The sequence below is a fragment of the Pipra filicauda genome, unplaced genomic scaffold (assembly GCF_003945595.2).
Source record: "Pipra filicauda isolate LSUMZ 115617 unplaced genomic scaffold, ASM394559v2 scaffold342_size772408_pilon, whole genome shotgun sequence".
NCBI classification, from domain to species: domain Eukaryota; kingdom Metazoa; phylum Chordata; class Aves; order Passeriformes; family Pipridae; genus Pipra; species Pipra filicauda.
Window position 1 is genome coordinate 507,276 of NW_024104468.1, and position 11,378 is coordinate 518,653.

Below are 11,378 nucleotides of genomic sequence, written 5' to 3' on the forward strand. Positions count from 1 at the left end.
AGCAGGACCAATCAACTCCTGCCTCATTTGCGGACGGCCTCTGTCCTTTTTAAGTCCTTAAATGAGTCCCTGCTGTTACTGTAAGGAGGAGGAGGATTCGGCTTTGCTCCTGGTGCGGTCGCGTGCTGCCCCCCAAAGGATTCCCCGCGGGCTCGGTTTTGTAAAAACTAAAATTGCTGCTGGTTCTTCAAGACCTGTCCTCAGGGGTCCGCCCAGCAAGCCACTCCTGTGCACCTGCACTCACACGAGCCGGACTCCTGACCCCAAACCGGCAGGTTTTCCTTAAAAAGCCCGGGCGGTGCGCGGTTGCTCCCGCGGCGGCCGCCGCGTGGAGGAGCCTCCCCTGCCCGCCTCCCCCTCCCCGCCCCGGGGGTGCGACCCCCGCCCGCCCCGCCGCACCTTGGCTGCGGTCCATGGCGCGGTAGAGCAGGAGGGCGCCGAGCAGCCCCGCCGCCTCCAGCAGCAGCAGCCCCTTCACGACGCGCCGCGCCATGGCCGGGGCTCAGCGCCTTCCGCCGCCGCCCCCGGTAGCGCCGCTGAGGCGCCGCCCCGCGCCTCCCGCCCGGCCGGCCGCGACATGGCCGCCGAGGGGCTGCGGGGGCGGCGGCCGGCGGGGGTCGGAAAATGCGGGATATGTAAAAATTTTCTTAAGACAGGAAGGCTGTCCCCTGACGTTTGATCTTCGTATACTTTCAGGCTTAATCAAAAAGAAAGTAGATTTAATTCGTAAAGCAGGTAGCGGCTAACAGCCTCTAAGCGATGTCCATGTTGTCCGCGAAAATTGGATTCGTTACCCAGTGTGAAAAAGGCAATAATTACACACTGGAGAGAGACATTGATTATTTATGTCAGAGTTGCACAAGCCCAGGTGCTCCGGTAGTATTTCATAAATCAAGCACACTGACTATCAAAGCTTTTCACTATTTATACATTTTAGCAAACAAAGGAATTAGTGTACATTGGCTACAGGTTACGTAGTTCTGTTATTAACTAGTATTCTATCTTCCACTTGTTAATGATTCTGTTGCTTCCCACGCTAACTAACGTACATGCTCAGTCTTTCTCTTCTGGGTTGGTGGGTTTCTTGGATCAGTGGTCCATGAGATGATGGTCACAATCTGCCCCTGCTGGAATTACCTTTTACCCGGTTGGAGCGATATCAGCACAGTTGCTGAGTGGTCTTTATTAGTTTTTTCCTCATCTTGAGACTTCTGCCAAATGTCGTGGCCTGTAAATTCTGCGTTCTTTGTGTCCTTTATCAGTGGTACATCCTTCTTCCCAAGCTTTGGGGTCTGAGATCACTGAAGGATGTCAAGCCCCAAACTTTAACAAGGCAATTCTACCAACAGGTAATTTGTTTTTTGAACACGTGGACATCACTTAAAACTTTTGCTTGTTAGCTACTCTCTGTTTCATGGGTTGAATCTCCCTTCTTGTTTATTAGGCTTGAAAGTATATGAAGATCAAACATCAAAAACATCCTTTCTTAAGAAAATTTTGCATATTCCACAATTTGCAACACCCAGGTGTTAGAAAGACTAGTTATTTGTTGATAGAATTGCCGTGTTAAGGTTTAGGGTTCAACATCTTTCAATGATCTCAGATCAAGGTGGACTAATTAGTATGAGAAGTGAGAGAATCATTAATCAATAGATGATAGAATACTGATTAATAAGAGAACTAGGTAACTTGTAGCCAATGAACATTAATGCCTTTGTTTGCTAAAATGTATAAATAGTCAAAAGTTTTGACGGTGGTTGTGCAGGTTCTGTCACCCAGCACCCCTTTCTGCACAGAACTGTAAATAAATAAAATACCTCGACTCTTCATGTGAATTGGCCTCTTGCACACTGGGGGAAAGAACCTATTTTGGGACAATGTTCTGGCTGCTGGCAGCAGGTCCCACTCACCACCGCCTTTCCCTGCTGCCTGGGGGTACCCGCTGTCCTCACCTCCCTGTTTCAGGCAACACATGAGCAGGCAACACAGCAAAGGGGCTGGGCCAGGTCTTGTTACTCCATGTTGAGGGTCCTGAGCAGGTGCCCCAGTTGGGTGAGGGAGCAGCCCTGCACGGTAGCACTGCACTTCTGCATCATCAGCTGGTGGAGGAGCAGCTCAGATCCTTCTGGGAGCCAGCACTGGTCTGTTTGTGTGTTTTCTTCCAGGTGAAGGCACAGTGAGATGCATCAGGCTCACAGCTGTTAAAAAGGGATCCTAGTTTTATCATGGAGATGTGAAAAAAATGCCAGTGCCATACAAGATCTCAGTATTTAATTATTTTTACCATGAAAAAGGGCATTAGTGCAGACAAGCTCCCACAGAGAGGTATTCAGAACCTCAAATGGCAGCATTTTTTCCCTCTCAGTAGTGTTCTTTCTGTTTTATAGTTTTGTTTTCATTGTTTTTTAGTATTCATATTGCTCTTAACTCATATTATGGGACTGAATGTATTGCCAAAAAAAAAGCTCTTCAGATTTTTCTTAATAGGGACTTTATTTTCTTTGTAAGATGCTTTCCCCCCCCCCTTTAATGTTTTGTAAGATAAGATACAATATTTTTGCTGCTCATTCTTACGGGGTGATTCATTTTCCAAGTCTATTTTCCCTGGTGTCTGAGCTTGCAGGTATTGCTTTCACTCTGAGGGATTTCTTAGTAAAGTAATTCCTACTCTGAGGATTTTAAGTGGACAGGATCAACCCAAGCATCAGAAGCCTAGGGTTGTTGGAGAAAACATGGACCTAGGAAAGGAATTAATTGCATGGGCAAATAAAAAAGGAGGGAGCTGGCACAAAATGTGAAACGTACATCTTTGTTTTAAGGAGCCCATAATTCCTTTGGGCTTGGGACCAGACTTCTGCTGGACCCTATAAAGACCTGAAAGGTCATTTGTTGTATATTGGCACTGGCTTTTATTTCTCACAGACTTCAGACATGATGCTGATTGCCTCTGGTTCAGTAATTCAGTAAACCTTTTGTGCTCAGGGAGAGGAAGCAGCAGATAAAGAAAGAGATCTCACACTGTTAATATTGGCCAGTTTGTGGTAGGTTAGCAGGTGGAAATTTTACCAAAGACCACTGCTGGTTATTCAGTAGGAAAAGGAGTACACAACTCCCTGGTTTTCTGAGGAATACAGCACCTTCTTACCTGGCAGGCCCTGGTAGAAAAGCCTGTGTGAGGGGTCTCACAGAAGAAATAGGAAAGCAGGAAGGAGAGAAAATTATACATTTGTGCAGTGCGGCGTAGTTACAATCTGCAGGTAAATATTTTGGATTTTTCTCCCATTTGGATATTTGCTTTTATATTTTCAAACCGTGCTAAATAGATTTCTTGCCCTAATTTCCTATAGCTTGCAAATTGTGGGGAAAAAAGGCAAGACAAAAGGGTAAAGAATGAAAAGGAAAGATTACCTGCCCCAATCTGAAACCAGAAATTTATGGGCTCCTTCTTGCCCCTTGATGTGACACTCAGACTCACCAAGCCATAGTGTCACCAGGCAGTAAATAAAAATGTCTCTGCAGGTCTCTTTCCCTCTTGAATCTGGGAGCCTGGAGTCTGGCTTCCTCTACCAGCTTCATGGGTGTTTTCTGTGCAGGGCTCAAACTCTTTGGCAGCATGAACGTGGCTGATGTTCATAGAGCCACTCACATAGAGCCCATTCAAAAGCTTTTTTCTTAAAGCTTTAATATTGCCCTCGTTCATTTTACTCATTAAGTATTATGAAGGTTAAATTACAGTAACGTCTCATTATATTAAAGGTTTCCCCCAGCACAGGTGTGTGTAGTAGAGAGGAAAACTGATGCAAATAACTATTTGTGAGGTAGGGGTGAAGGACAGTGGAGCTCTAGGAGTCAGAACTTGTGAGAGATGGATCACATGATTGAGAAACCAGTAAGAGGATTTAGAGATTAGGAAATTTAGGTTTATCAGTTGTAACTTGTCATTTAAAATAAAATTTGTTTTTGTGCACATCTGGGCAGATGTTGGCACAGATTTGGAAACTCAGTGATTTTGTCTCTGTACATAAATGGGAGAGTGATTTAAATGATATGCATCATACAATATCATATATAAATATGATATTGGGTGGTTTATAAATGTGATATATGTATTATTATGTGTACACATTGTATATACATTACTGTATAAATGACATCTATCTGCTGCTTCCATCCAAGCATCCTGAGGCACTTCATGTAAGATAGGGTGGAATTTATTTCCGCCTGGGAATAACTTTCCACTGAAAGCATGAGGTTAAAGCTGCTTGCACTGTGTGTTCCATGTTAGTGCATCTGGCAGCTGTGTTCACAGGGGATTTGCCGCAGGAGGCAGTAGCAGCTCCGCAGCTCCATCTTGGTGAGCTCCATGGGAAGCCCACAAGGACACAGGGAAGGTGCTGCAGGTCAAGGTGAACACACTGTTCCCTTGCTCTCTCCTGCCAGCAATCATCATAGCATCAGTGGGGCAAATGTGATTCATGGAAACCTTGGGGAAGCTGACTCCATAGCACAGCTCCGGGAGCTGGCCACAGGCTTAGGCTGGAGTGGGATGGGGTGGGGGGGAGAATTTACTGCAAGATCCCTTCCAAAGGGTGAGGGGTGGGGAGGATGCAGGTGTCCTATGGGTAAAAGCTCTTCTAGCACTTGTTCTGGCGTGTGCTTTATGGAGACAGTCACAGGCACGACTGAGGACAAGCACCGGTAGTGCCATCAAATAGGTGACACCTTTTTGTCCTTGACCCAGGGCAGCAGAGAGAGGCAAACACTTCCCTCAGCAGAGGGAGTGAAGCTTCTTGCTCATTCCTTCCTTTTCCTACCCAGAACCTTCCCATGTTTCTCTCTGTAAAAGACAGGAAAGCTCCCTTTATTGTCTGTCACTAATTGTTTTTATGAATATATGAAAAAAATGTAAAGTGCGTTGTTGAATCAGTTCTGCCCCCAGTGCTTTCCAAATACTAGCTATTAGTGAGCCAGGAAGGTCACAGTTAAGAAACTGTCAAGAATCTTGTTAGTGGAAAACATTATTTTGTTTAGAATCATTTGAGTGCTTTAGTGTTATTTGTCATCCAATGAGTATTATGCTGAATTAAACCACATAATTAGGAGGCTCTGAGATCTTATATAAACCTCTGATATGTTTTATTTTGTTCTTTGGGTTTCTTGGTGCAGGCGTGAAATGGCTTATCCAGCTTTTAAGTGATTTAATATTTACAACTATTCAGAGTATGCCTGTAAGTGCAGAACTACAGTTTATTGAATATGGAGATCAGGTAAATATCAGGTTAGTGAAAAAAAACTGTCGAACCTCTAAAAATCTGTTGTTTTCTCTTTCCTGCACTCCCACACACAAGTTATTAAAATGAAGTCATGCAGCAAGTAAAGATATTTCTCCTCAGAGGAGAAAAAAGATAATCTTGGATGACTAATGCCTTTTGATTAGGGGCTGTTTCACACAGGCGGCTCTCACAAATCATTGCCGCACCCGTGTAATAAACCTGTTCCCACTTACGGTTCTGATTAATTCTAAAGAAGATGAAATAGATTCCATCTCCAAGGATTTTGGTAACACATCTGAATTGTTATTGCCTCCCCAAGTCTATTTTCAAGAACAAAGCTAAGGTGGGCTTTTTTCTTTTTCCAAGAACAAGCCTCATCTCTCTCACAGCACCAGTGTGCAAGAGTAATTTTTGGGCCATATCGTTTTCTTGCACCCAAACTGGTGGCACTGGGGCAAAGCTACTTGGAGACAGTGGCAGTCTGTTAATGCCTGGGCTGTCTTAGCACCCCTACAATTTACAGTAGCCATAGGAGTGCTGTAGTTAACATAAACAAGGGCAGATGTAGAGCTGTTGCAGTGCTCTGAAATTGATGGGGTGTCATGATTTTCTTTTTTATGCTACTCTTTTTTGTGCATGACTGTGGTGGAAATGAATGTGGCAGCAGTATCTCAGGGACATTGGCTGTCTCCTTGCAAAGAGTCACGTGGTTAAAACTTCAGTATTTCTGATACTCGGTCACTGAATGGTGGCAGATACATAGCACTTACAAGATGCACCACAGATGAAGGAAATAATTGATTAAGGGAGGGAGGTTTTTTCCGTGTATTATTGGTATTTTTTCCTGGATGAGGCAGGAAAAAATAAAACATGTCTAACAAAAATATGTAATGTGTTTAACGTGTTTTCAGAAGTGTTTATGCTTCTCTGAGGACTACGGTCTCTTAAAGATTTCAAGAACCCTAATGCCATACTTTGAAAAAATCAGAGATGATTGTAACAGCTGTGGTTTTCCAAAGGAGCTTTTCCTAGCAGGGGGTTGGCAAATGGCTCCTTACTGTTTGCCAGGTCTGAGTTAGTTATGGGATAGTATTCAAGGACAATACTACAGTATTTCCAGTTACTTCTTTTTACGACATAGGCAAACCTTAGAAGTGATAACAAGGTCTTTATTATAATTATGTTATGATTTTGTTCTCCATGTCTTAACTAATAAAATATTTTATAGCCCCCAGTATGTTATTGGTTGCAGAATGTTTGGTTGTACTCATTTTGGTTGCCAGGGTAAATAAGTGATCTAAATTTGTTGACTTCTTTTCTCCTATTCCAGATAGTAGTGTTGTTTTAAAACTCTAAAGATACAGCTGTTTCTTTCATTTTGCCATTTCCACAACAATGTGACAAGCATCCCCAGTTACAGCTCCTGGAATGAGTTCTCAGGATTAGTGAAAGAGAATGGTATTGTTACAGTTACTGATTGTAGCTGCAAAAGCAGCAGAAAAAAATATTTAAAAAGCATGTAGATGGGACCAGTGGGAAAACAGCTGTGCTGTAATTAGTTTACTGATGGTCATACGTCATGATAAAGGAGGCAGCTGAATGCCAGAAGGGGGAGAATGTCCAAAAGATGCTTTGCTTCTGGGTATTTTGCTCTTCCAGGCAAGGGTGAGGGAGTTGCATGGCAGCTGGACAATGGCGTTGGGTCAACATTCTGACATTTAGTGATGGAGAAAATGTCATAGATCTGAAGTGTTAATGAAATGGCAGTTTACTGTGTTTACTCTTTCTGAACATGAGGCCAAAAACCTCATTAGCAACCCAAATTTTAGATTTAGACTGATGTCAGGCTTTGTCTTTTAGGAGATGGTTGCATGACAACATAGTAACAGAAGGGAAGCACATAGTGAGATTCATATTTATGTGTGGAAACCATTTACCTACAGAAGTTCAGAGGAAGTCTCTGTCATTCTGTTACACGGTACAGTGTACCATGGAAAGGACGGGCTGTTCCGTTTGTCTGTACTGACAGGCAACAGAAGACAATTTGTCAGTCAGAGAGAAGAAAGTATGAAAAGAAGGTCACACTGATGGTTTTTTCTCTTCTTTACAGTTGGCTGGGGATCCTGTTTTGATCATGGAGTCACCTGGAACAAACACATTGAGGATGAGAATACTATGGTCATAATATGAAGACCTGAAAGAGGTAAAGCAGATGCTGTGTGCTGACAGGAAAAACACATCTGAATCCATTCCTTGAAATCTGCTGAAATGAAGAGGAAATGTCATGGGTTTCTGAAAGAGCAAAATCAAGTTGATTTTAGCAACAGGTTGAGTTTGGCTGTACAAAAGGAGAGCTCCAATGCAACACAGAAAACATCCTGTGAAGGAAAATTTATATTGTCTGTAGATGATGACAATGCACATCCCAAGTGGGTAACTCTCTTTTTTAGAGGAAGAATATTGCATGTCCCATTTTCACTGTACTACTTTCAGAACCTGACTGCCAGTGTAAAGCAGATAGCTGAATTCTTTGGATTCTCCCCAACAACTGAACAGGTCCAGGCCATTGCAGAAAGGGACACTTTGCAGGCAGTGAGAGGTAAGGCTCGGGAGATTTCTGATGCTGTTGGCTTGATTCTTTTCTGCCAAGGTAAATTCGTTTGTATTTTACCAGAGTGGTGAATGGTAGATCTTTATCTTGGGCAGACAGGAATTTGGATCAATAGATGGTTAATCTTTATGTATAATTTTCAAGGCTAGGTGTTGTTTAAGAAACACTGATTGTACTTCAGGAACCTCTCACTTATTTCATCACAAGGGCCTATGTCATTCAGTAAAGCCCTGTATAATATGATTAGCATAAGAGCCCTACAAGTAGCAAACCCTTTAGTCAAGGTGTGCACTAAGCACCAACTAAAACAAAGAATAATTTTATTTTGGCTTCTGTGAGTACTGGGGATAGCCTGGCACTTGGTCTACAGGATGCCTCCACAGATTTTTCTTGGGTTTTCTAAATAACCCTTGTGATTGCTTATCATGTATTGATTGCACAATCAACACGTGGAATCCACACACTCCAGAGTGATCTGTGTCTTTTAGCCATGGATCAGGATAGAATCTCAGACAGCCTTCGACTGTGGGCTCTCCAAAATCTGGATTAGAGGTAAACTGCAGCTTAGGGCAGTGTCTGGTTGCAGCTCACAAGGCTTTTGAAGTTAAAAGCCCCATCTTTGAACTTTCTGGATTGGTTTCACAGCTGCTGGTCACCTTTTATAGTCTTCTGCAGCTGTGCAAAGCGCATGTCAAACTCATGAAGGCAGAACAGTAGCTTCCTGTGGTCGCTTTATGTTTACATGCTGTTGAGGACACCAAACATAAGGCAAACATATGAGTGTATTCTTGGGTCAGATATTTTTTTCTTACAGGAAAAAAATTAAAAAAAAATGGATTATCGCAAAGTATGATAATAAGAGAGAAAAGTTAGTCTTTTGTTTGAAATTATACTTTTTGGTCCTTAGAGTCAAGGGTAATAATTTACTTGTCTTCATTTTCCAGGTGTTTTTGGAGACTGGAAGATTCTTTTCACTGAAGCTCTGAACAAGGATGCCAAATTCTAAGTGTGCTTAGAAGGAATTAAACTGGGAGTGAAGTATAAATATGATGGCTATTGTAAGGCCTGAACCTCCTTTACATAAAAAAACCCCACTAATGTTCAGGCTGCTTTTCATTCACTTCTGTTTCAAAACAGAAACCAGGACAATATCCTATTTAAAAATTTTGAATATATATGCAATATGCAAACCTATTTCTGCTGGCCTAACTCAAGAAAGCAATCCTTGCCTGTGCAGTTAGTATCACTGAGGTCACTGGATTCTCTTAAATGACTTGTAGCTCTTTGACCTCCCTTGTTTTTAACACTGATTTTTAGCTTTAATTTCTTGTTACCCAGTAGAATGCTGTGTGAAATATATATGTGGTAATTAAACATGCTGAAATCACTGGAAATGTGTTCTGTATGTTGGAAGTGATTTTCCAAGGGATTTTTTAAAACAATCATGAAGTATCACTTTGATTCTTAATTTCTAAGTTCATAGGATTCATATATAATTTTAAATTCTAAGTTCATAGTGTAAAATGAAATTTCAGAAAGTTTTGTAGTTGTCTTTTGCTACTTTCTGTGTGCTGACAAATGTAAGAGAAAGGTAAAGGAACTCAGTGGTGAAAATTTTCTCCCCATTTCAGCAATATTATTTTTCTTTCCTCTGATAGTGTGAGGTCACTGGAAATGGAGCCTTTTCCTGGGTTGTCTGGGTTTGCCTGTTTTTGCTTGGGTTACTTTAAACCTAACTGTAGTCCATATGATCTCATAGCTAGGATGTGGATTTTTCCTGGATGTCTGTCTGGGAGCTTTGAAGTGTCACAGTCCGAAACAGAATGACTGTCCTTTGGTGAACCCAGGAGACCAGTGTGCACAAGACAGTTTAACACTGAATGGTCTCTGCCCTTTTAGGCTGAAGCTTTCCCTTGGGACGCTGGTTAAACACCAGTCTTTGGCAGCTGGTTGTTTTCCCCACCAGAGATATTTCTTTATCTCCAAAAATTAGGAATACAAGGGAAAAAGTACTCAGAGAAAGAATATGTGTGTAATGGACACACAGTTGCTAATTTAACCAGCAGAGAAGGTTACAGTCTTCTCATAGTTTGTCAGATTCTCTTTCATAAATAATTGCTTCTGGTAGGTGGCTTGGCAGAAGGACTGTTTGTTACAGATATATTGGGTAAAAAATGTGCCTTAGGCTGAAAATTCAAGTGTTGGGTACTTGAGGTGTTGATAAAAATGGACTCTGTGAGACCTTCTGCTGCACACTTTGTTAGCTGATGGTAAACACAACAAACTCTCAGCCATTCACTGCTGATGAGAATCCCCTTCTAAAAGTTTGCCAGTGATGGGAATGATTAAACAGCTTAACTTCAGTTCATAGTTTGGAAATCTTGTCATTTTTTATTTAAGTCCTTACAAAATCTTGTTTTTCTGTCTTTCCTGGCACATTACCTTTTAATTTTCTTAATAATCTTTTTATGTCAACAGATGCCTGGACTTGTATGCTAATGTGTCTTTTTTTGTTAAAGTCCTAACACTGATCTGAATTTTGGCTGAATGATCACCTTTGGTGGGGATTAGCACCTTCTGTTTTACTTGTAACACACTGCAGAGCTTGGCAGTGTACACTGGAAGTGTTGAAATGAGACTGGTTAGTGATTGTTACAAACGTTAATGTCAGGATTGATGCAAAGGAGAGAAACAGAACAGCACCATTATGAATGAGAGCACACTGTATCAGTGCTGTGTCTGAGTGCATTGATAGAGCACTCTCTTAAAATATCATTTATGTTCAGATGTTTATGGTCATAGATACAATTGTTCTGTACTGCTATTGCACTTTGTAATAGATGTAGATTGGATACTATGAAGAATTACCCAATAAAATATTCAGTTTGCATCTGAGTAGAACAATTTTCATATGATTATTTGGCTTCTGCAAAAACTTTAGAGGCTTGAGGAAGACAGAAAATTAGTCTTTGACTTTGCTCAAAACATGAGACAGTCAGGAACTGTCAGAAAATGAAAAGAGGCTGGGAAACTGATGTCTTGGGAGGCTTGTGTACTTGTGAATAATATAAGTTTATTGACATATGCTTGTGGGGTCTCCAGTGAGTTCCCTGCTGTTTTGCATTTTACAAACTAGTGAAGGCATTTTCATTACTAGAACACTCATTAGCATTCCCCCAGCAGGTAAATAAGTCATAGCTTCATTATTGTGTATTTCTGTTATATCCAAGGCAATGTATATATATGCAGAGGAAAAAAAGAAATACTAGATAATCTTAGGCATTAAACGTATGTCCCAATAAATGTTTTAAAAACTCAAACCAAGAAACAACCAAAAATGGAGCACTTACAATCTTTTGTCTTTCTGATTTTGTTTCTCACAGGCAGTGATGGAAACAAGTTCTGCAGATGTGGTGAGACCTCTTGCCAGTGAGTGGGGGAGGCCCTGGGGTCTGGTCTGCCCATGCCTGGGGGAGTTTGGGCATGGCCCAGTG

General features: G+C 41.7%; 1 protein-coding gene across 1 annotated transcript; it reads left to right on the forward strand.

Moving 5' to 3' along the window:
- Positions 1-491: 491 nt before the first annotated feature.
- SULT6B1 (sulfotransferase family 6B member 1) lies at positions 492-9,322 on the forward strand. The gene is given in 9 exon segments (XM_039384244.1): positions 492-735; positions 5,167-5,282; positions 5,530-5,616; positions 6,604-6,651; positions 6,653-6,731; positions 7,384-7,456; positions 7,458-7,476; positions 7,767-7,923; positions 8,829-9,322. Coding segments are annotated over 9 exon segments (948 nt in total). The 3' UTR covers positions 8,954-9,322.
- The last annotated feature ends 2,056 nt before the right edge of the window (positions 9,323-11,378 follow it).